This window comes from Rhamphochromis longiceps, linkage group LG19, assembly GCF_057381845.1.
Source record: "Rhamphochromis longiceps isolate RC_006_pf linkage group LG19, R_longiceps_female_GT1.1, whole genome shotgun sequence".
Classification (NCBI taxonomy): domain Eukaryota; kingdom Metazoa; phylum Chordata; class Actinopteri; order Cichliformes; family Cichlidae; genus Rhamphochromis; species Rhamphochromis longiceps.
In genome coordinates this window covers 3,686,456-3,703,850 of record NC_140575.1, presented here as the reverse complement: position 1 = coordinate 3,703,850, position 17,395 = coordinate 3,686,456, and the positions used below count along the sequence as shown (strand labels likewise).

The 17,395-nt window shown below is 44.3% G+C and overlaps 1 protein-coding gene across 1 annotated transcript in view; it reads right to left on the bottom strand.

Annotated features, from left to right (window-relative positions):
• The window catches only part of gabrr2a (gamma-aminobutyric acid type A receptor subunit rho2a), a 75,710-nt gene extending 71,703 nt beyond the window's left edge, over nt 1–4,007 (bottom strand). Inside the window, exon 1 of the mRNA XM_085391897.1 lies at nt 3,877–4,007. Within this exon, the coding sequence (XP_085248023.1) occupies nt 3,877–3,998 (122 nt within the window). The 5' untranslated portion in view covers nt 3,999–4,007. The remainder of the gene's footprint in view (nt 1–3,876) is intronic.
• Nucleotides 4,008–17,395: the final 13,388 nt, after the last annotated feature.

The window sequence follows — 17,395 nt, the reverse complement described above, 5'->3', positions numbered from 1 at the left end:
GTTCCAAGCCAGGTCGTAGAAACGTCAGTGTGTACACCTGTGGGCCAGGGGCTGCCCGAGGGTGGGCCAATGACGCTGCCCCGTTTTGATCCGCTCTCCACCCAGTCATCAGAGGGTTTTAAGAAGGATGCTAGGCTCAAAGTCCGCCTGGCTCGTCTCCAGCTGGAAAAGGAGGAGCGTGAGAGAGAGTTCCAGCTGAGAAGGGAGTTAGAGCTTAGGCGTTTGGATGTGGAACTGGCTAGGGCTAGGGAGGTTGAGCTGAAGAAGGTGGAGGCGGAGACTAAGGTCAAGCTGCGACAGCTGAAACTCCAGCAGGCCTCCTCCCCTCCTGTGGCGGCTTCGCTGTCACAGACAGAGGTACAGTTTGATGTAGGAAGGAATAGTCGTCTGGTCCCTGTATTTCGTGACACTGAGGTGGAGATTTATTTTGAATCATTTGAGCGGATAGCAACAGCCTTGCGTTGGCCGCGGGATGCGTGGGCCATCCTGCTGTAGTGCAAGCTGGTGGGCAAGGCACAGGAAGTATGTTCCTCGTTGTCCGCTGAGTGCAGTTTGGATTACGACAAACTGAAAGGTGCTATCCTGCTAGCCTACGAACTAGTCCCCTGGATTTCGTGAGGGAAAAGAGTATCCTCTTTGACCGATGGTGTATGGCCTGTAAAGCTGCAGACCTAGTTTCGGTACGGGAGCTAATTCTCATTGAGGAATTTAAAAATTGCATCTCCGAGCGGATGGCAGTATATCTGAATGAACAGAAAGTCTCCACTTTGCAGCAGGTCTCCACACTGGCTGACGAGTTCGCACTCGTCCATAAAGCCAGTATCATTAAGCAAGAGCGACACGACACACTAGCGAAGGCTAGCAGTGCTAGTGGTGAGCAAGGCACAAGGGGGGAGGTGCCTGTGCCTTGTCCCAGGTCAGACCGAAAATGTTTTTACTCTTTTAAATCTGGCCATTTAGTAGCAAATTGTAAGACCTACAAACAGAAACAGTCAGTCTCGAGGGCTAGGAGTGTGCCTGCTAACAAAGCTAATGCTGGCATGGTTTCAAGATCCAGAATAAAGCTCTGTTTCTTTTGCCACAAACCTGGCCACCTGATTGCTCACTGTTCAAAAGCCAACTCAAAGCAAAATCGATCTGCTTTCAAAAGAGTGAACTGTGGTTCACAAACAGACAAGGTTGCCAGTCATAGGCAACAATTGGGAGCATAATTGCTCAGTGGTGTCATTTGGTGAATGTCAGAGGTCGACTAATTCTGAGCTGCCACCTGTTGATCATCGTCCAGATGACCTACAGTGTGACAGATTGTGTGCGACACAACCATTCCAACCTGCACCTCTGGCTAACCAGCATGCCTTTCGCCATGACCCAGCGAAGAAGCGTCAGAGAAGTGTTGCTGTAAGGCCTTCTAGCTGCCTGACGGGTTCTCCATATGTGATGGCTCAAAAAACTTCTGGCTGTCACTTGGGACACTATGTTGAGGGACTTGAGCCAACCCCATTCAGTGTTTTCAACCCATCAAAAAGGTCTTGGCAGATTTGGCAGGGTATGCCTAACCATTATTATGGTGCATGGTAGGTGAGAGATTTAAGATTTGTGTAGGACATTCTGTGACAAACCACTGGTTTGTATTTATGGGAGGGGGTCTTACAGCCCTAGCCAGGCCTCCTGAAACTGCCCTTGTGTGGGTGTGGTGTTTTTTCTCCGCCTCCTCCTCTCTCTGCCCCTGCCTTCTCTTTTAGGACACACCTGCTGCTCATCTGCCCTCATTTACCACCAATTACCCTCAGAGGTGATACAAGCTGGAGAAGAGCAGTGTGGATGTGGGAGAGGCTTCTGGTGGATTTCCTCTGTGCTGGTCAGTGTGTGAGTCTGGTCTAGGTGTGGAAAAGGCCTGCTGTGTGTGTGACCAGCCCCACCGTGCGTGGCTCTTTGTGAGTAGCTCTTAACTGAGCAGTGGTTTCACTTAGGTGACGGCGGCCTCCATTATTTTGTTTGGCCTGCCTGGTTATTGCCAAGAGCAGCGTTGCTGTCTTTTTCTGTTGAAGCCTTATAGTTGTTTTCTTTGTTGAAGTGGTCACCATCTCATTGGGTTGGCTTGTCTGATTTATCATTAAAGCAGCGTTGCTGTCTCTTTTTGTTGTTATTGTTTATATGAATATTGAGGTAATTGATTATAATAAAGATATTTTGTGTTAAATACCTCTGCCTGGCGTTCTTTTCATTTCAACCCAGATCCAACTGTTACTGTCCCCCACCCTCTTCGTCTAGCTTTCATGTGGGGACGTAATACATCATGAAAGGATAGACCCCTGCATGGTATGTACCACTGGCAGATAGAGGAAGTGGCTGATATCCAGAAGTCCTACCAGTGGCTGGACAAAGCTGGACTGAAAGACAGCAAAGAGGCACTAATCATGGCCATTGATAGATCGGATGGCTGTGGCTCAGGAGCTAGAGCAGGTCATCTGCTAGTTGGAATATTGGTGGTTTGATTCCTGCTCCAGTCTACATGCCAACGTGTCTTCGGGCAAGCTACCAAAACCCCCAAGTTGCTCTCAGAATATAAATGGTAAATGGACTGGTTCTTATATAGCGCTTTTCTACTCTCACTGAGCGCACTCAACTCGTGCATTCACCCAATCATACCCATTGCTCACACAAGCACTTTATCTAAGGTTTTTAGTGCTTCTATCCAACATTCACTTGCATTCACACTCCAATGGATGCATCGGAGAGCAACATGGGGTTACACGCCAAGGATATTTGGTATGTAGACTGGAGGAGCCTGGGATCGAACCACCAATCGTCCGGTGAGTAGGTGACCTGCTCTACCACCTGAGCTACAGCCACCCCACAATGTCTGTGAATGCTATACAGAAAGCACTCAGGCATAGAAAAAGATGCTTGTATTAATGGATGTAATATATATAAAGCACATATAATGGAATAACGAATGGTCAAGCAAGGCAAAAAGCAGGACATAAGAACCAGTCCAATTTCAATATTGTCATGTATTTTATTCAACTAGGATCTCTGCATTGGCTTTTAGCATCTGTATAAAACTCTGATGATGTTTTGGTTATATTTTTGCTGAAATATAGAAAATGTTAAAGCATTGTAAATTATTTCCTGCAACCATATATCAATATCACACCATGTGCACTATATTACTTCTGCTCTTACACCACTTCTCATTAACACAGAAGTCTGTTTGCTGTTTTATGCAATTCAACAAGTTACAGATGCTTTTCTTCTTTAGAGGTCTCTGACGACCTCTCAGTGCATCCTTGAACAAGTCTCTAATTCTGAAATTTCTATTAAGAGCATTATTCAGCGAACACACGTTTGGTAGCGCACTTTGACAGTCAGCGCAGTCCATAGATTGCTGTTAAGCCATATATAAGAATAAATAGTCATAAATAATCAAAATAACCAGTACAATGATTAATAATCATAAGCAGGAGATATAATCACACTGACATTCAGCTCTGACCACACCTTATTGATGCAGTGCACAAAGTTCAGGGATTTTAAAAAACACTATTTACATCTAAAATAAATCAACGACAAAACCTTTAATTTCAACTCAAACGCCTCTACACCATTTTGATCAACACCATTCTTTGCTAAACAATTTCAACTGATTTTAGGTAGAGCAGCTGTGGTTAATGTCGCCTTAGATTAAATATTTCTAACATCACACGCCATCCATTAATCTTTAGCATCTACATTAACCATCATATCTAATGTAAGATAACTAACACATTTGTTTGTGACATAAACAGTTTTGTTAAACGTATAATTTACTAAGATGAGTCACCCACATTTCCACGTGTTAATCGTGCTTTGATTGTCTCTGTATTTTTCACTTACGTGCCATGCTTTGGGGTCTCCCCAGTACCGGCCCACCTTCGCACCCGGTGACCGTGCTTATAACATTCCCCGGTAATGGCAAAATATAGAAATAAAATCAGAGATTTGGTCAAATAACGCATCTTGACTGCGTGAATCTACCGGCGAGTCCCTTAAAAGTCCTTTTCAGACGGTTCATTACAGCAGGAATCAGTCGGTTGCTCATGGTTGTCAGCAGAGGATGGACGTTGTCTCGCTCATGGCATCACACTCTGCCTCACGAGGCAGCTGGAGAGGAACGTGTCTGTGTGATCCTGCACTCTGCCTGCACTTATTTCCCGCGAGCGAGAGAGCGCGAGAGGAACATCTGCAGCCTGCATGCACCGAGAGGAAACACACACATACAAGTAAGACTGCCACTGTGAGGACTGACAGATAATGAATTCCCTGTATCTATGCTAACTCCAACCTTAAACATTACTTTCTGCCGTTCTTAAAAGGTCCACCACAAACGTCAAGATGGTTCTCACAAAGACAGTTCGCGCGCGCGCGCGCACACACACACAGACACACACACACACACAGAGCGAGAGAGAGATTATGCTGCTTGGTATGACACAAGAGAGCCAGATTATAACCCCCTCTAAATAAAAAATAAATAAAAACCTCATCACAGGAATCACGTTTCACCCAGCTCAGAGGCATGTTGGAACATTTTAAATGCAACCATTCAATGCAGCGCTGGCTGAAGCATTTCTGGGGATCTGGGCAGAAATATCCACCAAGTCACATGATATCTTATGTTGGTGTGATTTGCAGCTGTACTTAGCAGGAGACCATTTATACCCATATGGAAAAGATATATATAAATCTTATAAAGTTTGTATCTGCCTTGTGTGAAACTTGTATGAAAAGCATATAAGAGTGAAAACAGATATAAGATCCCTTGAAAAATTATATGAAACTTGTATGTTTTGGATACTTCCTAAAACAATATATGAAAGTAATGAGAAAGTGGCCACTTTCATGAGTAAATCATGTAAGCTTTTACTATTTCTTTTCCATATGGGTATGCTGCACATGGAGCTCCATCAAAATTCTACTCCTATGACAAAGCCAACATATATTTGTATGAATAATAGTAAACAGTATGTCTTTAGGACCAATCATACATACAAAAAATAGACTAACAAATCAGTACTGATAAGTCCACTTATTTTAGGCTCTCACGTGGGATTGGCTCTCTCTGCCTTAGAGCATCACTTCCTGTTCCTGTTACAACACACAGTGGTGTTTTTTAAGGAAAAACTCACAGATAACATCTTATTTCATTGTGTGATCGTCACATGCTTTATCCAAAGTGCATTCTCTCCTGAATCACCCACTAGTTGTTTCACAGTATTTATCACTGTGTCTTTAGAGATTTGTCAGCTTAGTTTAGTTTGTAGCCGACTCGCTAGCAGCATGGCTTCTTCACCTGTCCCTCCTGCACTGTCCTGCTTCTTAGTGTGTCATATGTTTAGCTACTCATTGGCCTCCTTTAATAATAATGATATTTGTCATAAATGCAGCCTGTTTACAACTCTGTAGTCCAGGAATGCTGAACTGGAGACCTGGCTCCACGCCACTGTAGCTAACAAGGCCCCTATAGATGGTACGGCTGCATGTAGCATAGCCACCATTAGTTCTCACCCAGCAGGTTGTCCCAAGCGGCTGGTAAACAGGATTGTTGGGTGACAGTCAGGAGGAAGCATAGTCCTAAACAGAAGCCCCTGGTACGCCACCAACATGGCTTGAATCATTTTTACCCACTAAGCGGAACAAACTCTGGATTATTGGCGATTCTAATTTGAGACGTGATTCTACAGATACTAGCAACCACAGTCAATTGTCTTCCAGGGACCAGAGCAGGCGACACTGAGGGAACCCGGTAACTGCTTGTTAAAAATAAATGTAACTTCTGTAAAATTATAATCCGCCTCATCAGTAATGACACCTGGTTAAATCAATTATTAATTATTAAAATTATTAATTTTAGAGGTCACTAAAATTAATAATAAACCGGTGTGTAATTTATTATTATTATTGGGGTCCCCGCCCTTGGCCCACATACCTGCTCTGATTGCCACCACCTGCTGCTGATTAGTCCTGTCTCCTCACCCACTATTTGAGTCTGTGGCTCAGAGCGTCTCATTATTGGATCACTGAACACTGTGAGTTTGTGCAGCCCTGGCACGTTGTGTATTTCTGGCTCATATTAATACTTGTTTCTGTATATAGATTCCCCGGACTTGTCTGTGAACCTTTCCGTGGATCCCTGAGTGCAGCAGTGTGAACTGGCTTGAGAGGAGCGAAAGTGTGAGTGGCAGAAGAGGAGCGTGTGTGAGCAGAGGAAGTGTGGAAATATGACTGCTGAAGGAGATGTATGTGGATTCATACAAGAAACACTGGTTCTCTCTCCCAGTTTAAATCCCAACTCAAAACCGATCTGTTCAAATCCGCATATTCATTGTGAACCTATTGTTTGTTTATTTCATCTTGTGCTTTTTTGTTTTTATTCTTTATTTTGTCATTCTATTATGGATTTTATTCTATTCTTAAGTGTTTTAATACAATGTGCGTGAGACAGTGGCTATACACAACACTGGGTGAAACAACTACACACTTGAACACTAAGGGGCAGGGCTATATACAGGGAAGCGACAATACAAAACCCGAAATACTACGACGTACCTGTCATGATCCAGAGTCTGTGACTCCGTGTTTATGTTTCAGTTTATTATTATTCTGTGGTTTTGGTTACCTTGGGTGTTTGTACTCTTCTGTTTCATGGTTCATGCTCTTATGTTCTGTGTCCCCCGGTCTGTGTTAAGGTTGTGTGTTATGTCATTACGTGTATGTGTTTCCTGTTTTACTTTGAAGATCCGTGTCTGATCTCAGTGTGTTCAGTTTACTTTTCCCCTGTCTCGTCAGGTCGGATTACTCCCAGCTGTGCCCTCCTTTTGTGTCTCATTCCCTCATTATCCTTCTGTGTATTCAAACCTCGTGTCTGCCTCTGTTAGTTGCTGGTTCGTCTGTGTTGTTCCCCTCGGTCTCCCTGCGTCTCTTTCCTCCGTCCCTGCATCTTCGTTCTGGTTTGTTTTATTAGTTTTGCCCAGTTTAGGTTTTCCAGTTTCATGTTCACCCGCCACTTCTGTTTGTATCTACTCTGTTCAATAAATACTCACCTGCACCAGAGCTGCTGCATTTTGGGTCCTTTCTACAAACTTCACACGTCTGCCACACCGGATGTGACAGTACCCTCCAGTTGTAAGCAAGAATGTGTGAGCAGAACACAGACAGTATTAACACTAGGGCTAATAGCAAAAAATACATATTTTTGTATATATCACCTGAATCACCTGTTGAGAGGAAAAAAAGAGAGAAAACAAGCAAACAAAAACAGCAATATAATAAACAACACCATCACGATGTATAGCAATAAATATTAAACATTATTGTGCAGCACGTAATATTGCATGTGTGGGTGATTGTGGTGGAGCGGGAAGAGGGAGGCAGCTGGAGATGGGGAGGGAAGGAAGGGAGAGGCAAGTGGCCCCTCCCTGGGGCCAGCTCCCCCGCTGACTCCAGTAGGCACCCCCCATACTCTGCAACCCACCAGGGCAAGGGGGCCTAGGCCCATCCGGACCGGGGCCCAGTTCAGCAGCGCCGCCCGGCCCCACAGAGCCCGGGACAGCCCACGCGACCCCACCACAGAGAAAACTACACCCACCCCGTCATCCACTCATCTTCCAGACTACACAAGACAATAGAGACCCAGGCTGAGTTCTTTCTCCACTAGGAGGAGGTAAGTTCAGAGAAGGTCCGTGTGAGTAGTGGCAGTTTGGCCTGAGAGGCCTTACTTGGTGAGTAAGGAGGTAGGCAGGCGGAGTGACTGAGTGTATTCAAACCATAGCGAAGGTGGGGAAGGATGCAGTGAAGTCCAGCGACCGGGTGAAGAGTAACTCCAAACGATGAAATGAATATTCCGGAAGTGCAACTGGACACAGGAGAAAAACAAGTTCAGTAGCAACATGAGCATACAACTAGACAAGAAAATGGGCCGACACTAAAACTGGTTAGCAGACGTTCTGACGAAGAGTTGTTGTCACAGCTGGACTTAAATGCTGCAGCGCTAATTAGCTCCAGGTGCGCTCCTAAAGAGATGATTCTGACTCCGGCCCGAGGACGAGGAGTAAGACTGGAAAAACACTGGCCATGACAGTTAAGTGTCCTTGTGTGTCTTGAAAGGTGCTTTTAAATAAAATGTACTATTATTATAAATTTTAAATAGAATGTATTATTCTGGGCAGCCCAATTTTCGTAGCTAGGTGCTATAGTTAAAGAGTTTCTTTTAAACTGGTCTTCCGCTGGGTGTGGAGGAGCGTTTACGCTCAGCCATTGTTTTGAGTGCACACGCCAAGGGGCTTCCACGCATTTATACAGCTGTATTTCGCATATGACTATGAAAGGCGGAAGAGGAAGTAGTTCCATCCAATTTAGACTGTCCGAATGATATACAGGGTGGGCCATTTATATGGCTACACCGTAATAAAATGGGAATGGTTGGTGATATTAAAGTCCTGTTTGTGGCACATTAGTATATGTGAGGGGGCAAACTCCTCAAGATGGGCGGTGACCATGGTGGCCATTTAGGAGTCGGCCATCTTGGATACAACTTTTGTTTTTTCAATAGGAAGAGGGTCATGTGACACATCAAACACATCAAAGAGCTCACAGCGTAGCACTCGCCGCATGTCACTGGAGAGTGGCATTAGTCGAACATCCCTTCGGCGGATATTAGCTACTCACAAATGGCACCCTTACAAACTCCAGCTACTGCAGCATCTCAACGAGGATGACCCAGATCGGCGCACAGAATTTGCAGAATGGGCAAAACAAAACTTGGAACAGGACCCTCAGTTCACGCAGAAGATTTTGTTCAGTGATGAGGCAAACTTTTATGTGAACGGTGACGTTAACAAATAAAACCACCACTATTGGTCTGACACTAACCCACATTGGATGGATCCCTCCAAGACTGTTGGAACAACAAAAGTGATGGTTTGGTGTGGTATATGGGGTACAATGATAGTGGGTCCATTCTTCATCAATGGAAACCTCAAGGCCACTGGATATTTGAAATTACTACATGATGTGTTTCCCTCTTTATGCACTGAAGCTGGCACGTTCCCTGAGTTTTTCCAGCAAGATGGTGCACCACCACATTATGGGTGCAGGTCCGAGCATTCCTAGATGAACAGTTTCCTGGAAAGTGGATTGGTCGTCGTGGGCCAGTTGAATGGCCCCCAAGGTCTCCCGATCTGACCCCCTTAGACTTTTATCTTTGGGGTCATCTGAAGGCAATTGTCTATGGTGTGAAGATACGAGATGTGCAGCACCTGAAACTACGGATACTGGATGCCTGTGCTGGCATAAATCCTGTGGTGTTGCTATCAGTGTGTGAAGAGTGGGAGAAAATTGAAACTTGTAAATAACTCATGAAAGAATAAAGTTACGTTGAAACCAAGCACACCATTGTTTTTCTTGTGAGATTACCAATAAGTTCGATGTGTCACATGGCCCTCTTCCTATTGAAAAAACAAAAGTTGTAAAAGTTGGTCACTATGGTCACCACCCATCTTGAGGAGTTTGCCCCCTCACATATACTAATGTGCCACAAACAGGACTTTAATATCACCAACCATTCCCATTTTATTATGGTGTATCCATAGAAATGGCCCACCCTGTAGTTTCCTTCCCTGTGTTCCTGTTAATGATAAACTACAAATTTACCCCGATAAATGGTTTCAGTCATTATGCAAATGTACAGTTTCTAAGATTTGGGAAACCTGCAGTCAGCTGAGACTGAAGAAGTCACTTGGATGAGTGACGAAACGTTTCTCCCACTGAAAATGCTACGTCCAGATGAACAGAGTCAATTTTTGGATATCCATTTCATCATTTGACGTGGGCTGCTGGACTAAAGGTTTGATACAGCCAAAGAAATCATTTGAATTCCAAATTTAAATTAAAGTGCCTTTTCACAGATTTTCTTTAAATAAAAGTAAGATTGGAGAGCTTTGATCATCAAGTGTCGGAATATTAAGTGGAAGTTTAATTACACTGCAGAGGTTCTTGTCCATGCATTTGTGTCTTCCTGCATTGATTATTGCGACGCTTTTCTTTCTGACCTACCAAAGAAAAGTTTTAGAGGTCTACAGATGGTGCAAAATGCAGCTGCTCGCATTTTAACAAGAACTGGGAAATTTGAGCACATTACCCCTGTTCTGAGATCTCTGCATTAGCTACCTTGTCAGGTTCGAGCAGATTTTAAGGTCCTGCTGCTCACCTACAAGGCTTTAAATGTATGAATATATAGCAATGGTGAAATTTAACTTCATTGACAAAACAATTAGTTTACTCAATAAAAACTGAAGGCGCCATGGTCCTGTGACCCAGCATTTACGTTTTTGGACCTTTTTTGACCTTTATTACTTTATTGTAGTAATCTGTGTACCTTAGTCTTTATTCAGTATTATTTAGTTTGTTGGTGCTTCTCAGCTTAATCATTTGTACTTTTAGTTTCTTGTTAATTCAGTTTATTCCATTTTATGTCCCCTTTGTCTCGGTCTCATCTGTGTCTTCCACCCAGGCTGTCATGTCTCCCTCGCTCTCTCTCTTCGTGTTGTGTTTCCTGTTTTATTTTGGTAGTCCTTGGCTGTATCCCAATTCAGGGCCTGCAGCCTTAAAGTACGCATTTCAAGGCCGATTACGTCACAGCGGTGTGCCGAAGGCTGTCCCAATTCAAAGGCTGCTCGAAATGTGGCCCTCAAATGCGTCCTTCATATCCCTGAATTTTAAGGCTGTGGCAGTGTAGACTTCGTGGCCCAACATATCCCAGAATCCATAGCGCGGCGGTGGGTGTGGATAATTTTGCCGAAAAAAAACGGCGGTGGAGGGGCGGCCGAAGAGTAAACTTTAAGTAAGTACTGAATATTATGTCACTTATTTATGTGCAAATGTTTAATAACGCAGAACATTAAAACATTACTGTTGGCAACATGTCGGCAAAGTTATGTGACATTAGTGACGTTTGTACTAACTTGGTTTTAAAGCCTTTACTTTAAAATATACGCCGTTCAATAGCTGAGCTTAATCTTACAGAGAATGATCAAAGCTCATGTAGAAAGAAAGAAACAAATGAACAAAATATGTTCTCCTTCATTTCTGTCAAACAAAGCTGTAAGACACGTTTCCAGCTGTTAGTATCATGGTTGCTAGGCAACCTGGGCAGCGCAACGGAGGCTAGACCGTCCCATTTCACAAGCCTCGTACTTCCGGCCTTAGCGGTCTTTAAGTACGTGGCCCTTGAGGATCGTTGAGGCTGCGTACTTTAAGGCTGCAGACCCTGAATTGGGATACAGCCTACGTCAGATTTGTTCCTCCCATGTTCCCCAGCTGCCTCCACTTACCTGATTATCCTGTTCTGCCATTTATTGTGGGAGTTTCCCATTGTCCCTTGTAGTGATGTGCGATTCCACTGATTTCCTTTCTGATCCGATACCAAGTAAAATTCAGGGTGTTATCGATGATACTGATCCAATACCGATACTTTGTACAAAAACTTAATGTTTATTGTATTTCAAATTATAGCTTCATAATGATTACAGGACATCAGACTACTTGTTCTTACTGCTAACTAATGCAGAATTATCATATAGAAATAAAAAACCTAAAGTTGTGCACTATTTGAACATGTTGCCTGCCTGCAGCATTAAAGGACTGCCCGAGAGACGTCTATCTCACCCTAGCAGCACCTGTCCCTCTCCTCTCCTCTGTCATATCACCTATTCATTGAAGACACCCCACAGATAATTTGCAGAAGTGGATTTCCCAATCTGTCTTGACTGGGGCTATACTGATCTGTCGTGGTAAGACAGTTGAGCATAAGAGCAAAGCTATCGATCAATCTACATTTCTATTCTCACTTGTGCCCTGGAGTATTTACACTGAAGTGTCATTCATTCACTTTTGCAACATTTGGCGTAGCCACTGTTGTACAGCCATTTGTACTTTTTACTAAACACACCGTTTTCACTAAAAGTGATCCTGATCATAAACACAATAAACACTGGCCTATCATAAATCATGAGATGTTACTGTTACTGTCTCTATACGTTTTGCTATCCATCAATCTGGTAAAAATTCTTCTGTTTAATTTTCAAAAGAATGTTTTTCCCAGTCCTGAGCAGGCTCTTTTACTGGCAGCATCTGACCTTGCATTTTTGTTCCTGTAAGAACGAGTTTGCACATTTCCTTGTAAATCTTCCTTTAGAGTGTTCTTGACTTTAATTGAAAAGAAAAAACCCTTAAAAATATTTAACAAAGGAACAATTCTGTGATAATCCACTTAGTTGTATAGCCCAGCATTTCAGACCTTTTGGCGTTGCTTGTTCTTTCAGAATAATGATGGATGCCTACTTTAATTTTTAATTGGCTTAAAAATCTCTCTGTATATGTTTAATCCAATGTCTGTAATGAAAATGAAAGATTGGGATGCAGTCAGTAGGCACAGCCCAACAAGCTGGCCATTAGCCTCCATAATTTTGCCAAAGGGAAAAAAAAAGATTTATTGTGCGTCACATCTGTGTTACAAAGTGTTACAAAATACTTTTTAAAATAAATATGGATATGTAAATGGATTTAAAAAAATTAAAATATTGAAGTCTGACATTTAAAACGGCGGTGGAAGGAACGGCTACAAAGTTTGCTTTTCTTCATGTCTGAGTTTGTTGATCAGGTGCTTTTTTCCAGCAAAGGTTTTAATGGTGATCACAGGAACAGTGCTACAGTTTTAGACACTAGAAACACGTTTTCTTTCAGTCAACCTGAGCTCTCCGTCTCAGTAACACTTTCGCCTCTTTGCTCTTCGCGGTGTGTAAACAGACTCAAGCTCCATGTTAAACTATGCCAGTGCCATCATCACTGCTGCTGTTATCAGTGTTTCTGTTCAACCTTGGGCTTAAAGTTGTCAGAATTTTTATTCACATGCTGCTCCTAAAACCATTTCTATTGCAGGTCTGCTTTTAGTCGCAAATGTGGGTGAAATGCTTGTGTTTACTACAACGGCACGAACCAGAGCTGTGTATTAAATAAAGCATTAAACAAAGAATTTGTGTCGCGAATTCTTTTATAATCAAATCATTTGAATTACTCAATGAGTTGTTTCAGCCCCAAAACCTAAACACAAAGGTCTATTGGAAATATGAACATCAGCCAAAACAACAGCACCGATTTAAAAACGTAACTTTATGAAAATGATTTCCACATAATTTACTGTATACGTTCAGGGCCTGTATAGGCACAGACCCTACAGAAATATACAGACAAAATTAATAAACTGAATCAATTTCAGCTTTGGTTTTCATTACATATATTTGATTAATAATTAAATTATACTGTCTTTATCTTTACGACATATTTGAATAGGTTTAGGCTTAGCTAATGTAGGTGCAGTAAATTGTTAAATGATACTCATTGGAATATACTGGACCTGGATTCAACATACTATGTTAGAGGCTGGTATTAGGTGAACATGGTCCTTGATGATCATCTATGTCCAGTTGAGAATGAATGTGCGTGTACTCGTGTAATTAAAACAACTGAACTTTAATCAATAGTGTCACCTCTACTCTTTGCCTTGGCAGAGGGCAGTGATATAGGCAATGACAGAAATGACAACTATCATTGTAATCACCCTCTTTAAGGTCTTTTAACTCAAGACATTAGAAAGTCATGTAGTAACATCTGGACTGATGTGTTTACAGGCAACATTTTAATCACAAGTTTAAGGCTGTTGGTTGCAGCCATTGCTCTGACACTGTGTATAAATGTAACAGGGCTCAGTGCTGGTTCTTACAGTTTGAGCTGAGCTTTACTTGTGAAGAGCACATTAGCTTACCAATTTCCTTTTTGTCTGTACAGGCTGACCTACCAGCATTGCTGCTGTAGTACCAGTCCAAAATCGCCCAGCTGCAGTTGGACAGACTATAACGTCACCCCTTTTGATTTTATAAATTACCTTATTAGGGTATTTAAGAAAACTTCTTAAACTTTTGCTTTCATCACAATGCATCCACATAAATCCCGCCCACCCTGGCACCATATGATGAAGTCCTCCACTAAAAACTGTGCCATCAAAAAACTTTTGTGTGCATGAAGCAACAGTAGGATTGTCTTTTTGGACAAGAACAGTAGCACAGCTTCTTTAATGCCCTCTACTTGCTGCAGGTTGAAGGATGTCATCAGTAGGAGCCTAGGAAACATGACTCTCACTACATCTGAACTCAAATGAGCAGCAAACAAACTTTAATGAATCTCCATTGAAAACATCAGTTTACAGTGTTATTGTCAGCAGCAGCCTCTAAGCATATTCAACACGTTCTCACTCCCAAAACTAGGTGACAAATCGTCAACATATTACGTTTTTGGGCACCCAACACGTTCCTACATGATGACATTGGAAAACTGAGGACATATGAGAACCATCCATCCATCCATCTTCATCCGCTTTATCCGGGGCCGGGTCGCGGGGGCAGCAGCCTAAGCAAAGAGGCCCAGACCTCCCTCTCCCCAGCCACCTCCTCCAGCTTATCCGGGGGAATACCAAGGCGTTCCCAGGCCAGCCGAAAGATATAATCTCTCCAGCGTGTCCTGGGTCTGCCCCGGGGCCTCCTCCCGGTGGGACATGCCTGGAACACCTCACCCAGGAGGCGCCCAGGGGGCATCCTTGTCAGATGCCCGAACCACCTCAGCTGGCTCCTTTCGATGTGGAGGAGCAGCAGCTGCTCTACTCTGAGCCCCTCCCGGATGGCCGAACTTCTCACCCTATCTCTAAGGGAGAGGCCAGCCACCCTTCGGAGGAAGCTCATTTCTGCCGCTTGTATCCGCGATCTCGTTCTTTCGGTCACTACCCACAGCTCGTGGCCATAGGCGAGGGTAGGGACGTAGATCGACCGGTAAATTGAGAGCTTCACTTTTACACTCAGCTCCCTCTTCACCACGACGGACCGGTGCAGCGTCCGCATTACTGCAGCTGCAGCCCCAATCCGTCTGTCGATCTCCGGCTCCCTTCTCCCATCACTCGCGAACAAGACCCCGAGATACTTGAACTCCTCCACTTGGGGCAGGAACTCATCCCCGACCCGGAGTGGGCACTCCACCCTTTTCCGGCTGAGAACCATGGCCTCAGATTTGGAGGTGCTGATCCTCATTCCCGCTGCTTCACACTCGGCTGCGAACCGTTCCAGTGCGAGCTGGAGGCCCTCACCCGATGAAGCCAACAGAACCACATCATCTGCAAAAATCAGAGATGAGATTCTGAGGCCACCAAAGCGAAAGCCCTCCGCCACTTGGCTGCGCCTAGAAATCCTGTCCATAAAAATTATGAACAGAACCGGAGACAAAGGGCAGCCCTGGCGGAGCCCATCACCCACCGGGAACGAGTCCGACTTATTGCCGGCAATGCGAACCAAGCTCTTGCAACGGTTGTATAGGGATCGAATGGCCCGTAGCAATGGGCCAGACACCCCATATTCCCGCAACACCTCCCACAGGACACCCCGAGGGACACGGTCGAATGCCTTCTCCAAGTCCACAAAACACATGTAGACTTGTTGGGCAAACTCCCATGCACCCTCAAGTATCCTGGAGAGGATAAAGAGCTGGTCCAGTGTTCCGCGACCAGGACGAAAACCGCATTGTTCCTCCTGTATCCGAGGTTCGACTAACGGACGAACTCTCCTTTCCAGCACCCTGGCATAGACTTTCCCAGGGAGGCTGAGGAGTGTGATCCCCCTGTAGTTGGAACACACCCTCCGGTCCCCCTTCTTAAAGATGGGGACCACCACCCCGGTCTGCAAGTCCACAGGTACTGCCCCTGATCTCCACGCAACATTGCAGAGGCGTGTCAACCAGGACAGCCCTACAACGTCCAGAGCCTTCAGGAACTCGGGGCGGACCTCATCAACACCAGGGGCTCTGCCACCAAGGAGTTGTTTAACTGCCTCAGTGACCTCGCCCCCGGAAATTGGCGGGTCATTCCCCTCATCCCCAGACTCTGCTTCCTCCTCGGAAGACGTGTCAGTGGGATTAAGGAGGTCCTCGAAGTATTCCTTCCACCGCCTGACAATTTTCTCAGTCGACGTCAGCAGCGCTCCGCCAGCACATATGAGAACCGTTTGGACTTAATCTACACATGTTTGCTCCTTTCCTTAAAATCGCTTGGGAAAACACTATTTAATCCATAACCGTACCATAAGAACGCGGAAGGTCACCTTTCGCGTTCCTCAGGAACGCCGCGGGACGTGACAAAACGTCGGGATGTTACACCTCGGGAGTGAGAATGGGCTCGCATGTTTGACCTAGGTAGCATGGTGGCACAGTGCTTAGCACTCTTGCTGCATAGTAAGAAGGTCCTGAGTTTAATTCCACCATCAGGTCAGGGTCTTTTTGTGTGGAGTTTGCATGTTCTGCCCAGGTACTCTGGCTTCCTCCCACAGTCCAAAGATAGTCAGTTAGTGGGGATAGGTTAATTGATCAATTTAAATTGCCCATAGGTGTGAATGTAAGTGCAAATGGTTGTCTGTCTCTGTGTGTTAGGCTATGTTCACACTGCAGGTGAAAGCGCATCAAATCCGATTTTTTTTACCCTATGCGACCCATCATGGTGTGACAGTGTGAACGGCACAAATCCGATATTTTCAAATCCGATCTGGGTCACTTTCGTATGTGGTACTGAATCCGGTATATATCCGATGTTTCAGAAAGCGACTGCTGTGTGAATGATCAAGTCGCATTAAATCCGTCTTTTACGTCACTGACACAAGACAGACGCCAATTATCAGCGCCGGAGAAGACATCGCGAATGCTTCCTGGCCATCCGGTGAAACTGAAAATCCATTTCCCTTTCCTGTTTGCTCAGGGATTAATTTTTGGATTAGCTGCTGGATTAACAACTGCATTTTTTAAAAAAACTGCGGCTATTCAAATTAGGCACACCGTGGGATGTAAGGAGCTCTCTGATTGGTGGACAGACACAGGTTTGCTTGGATTTTTTTAGCTCATAGCTTCGCCCTGCTAAGAAGCAGGTGTGCTTGTACAAAGGCCGTTCATCCTCAGGATTTACACTCAGCTCGACACGGATATGTGAAGAATGAAGGGACCCTGCAGCGAAACGGAGAGCGCAACCTCTGACTGAGTGCCCATTTACGCAGTCTGACCACCTGTTGAAGGTAACGTGCTTCAAAAATGAATTTACAAATGGAGAATTCATTCTACAATTTCTTGATGGATGCTCAATCATCCAGGTAAGTAAATCAGTCTCAGCCTGCAGTCAGCTGAGACTGAAGAAGTCACTTGGATGAGTGACGAAACATTTCTCCCACAAAAACGCTAAGTCCAGATGAACAGAATCAACTTTTGGAGTTATTCTACAATT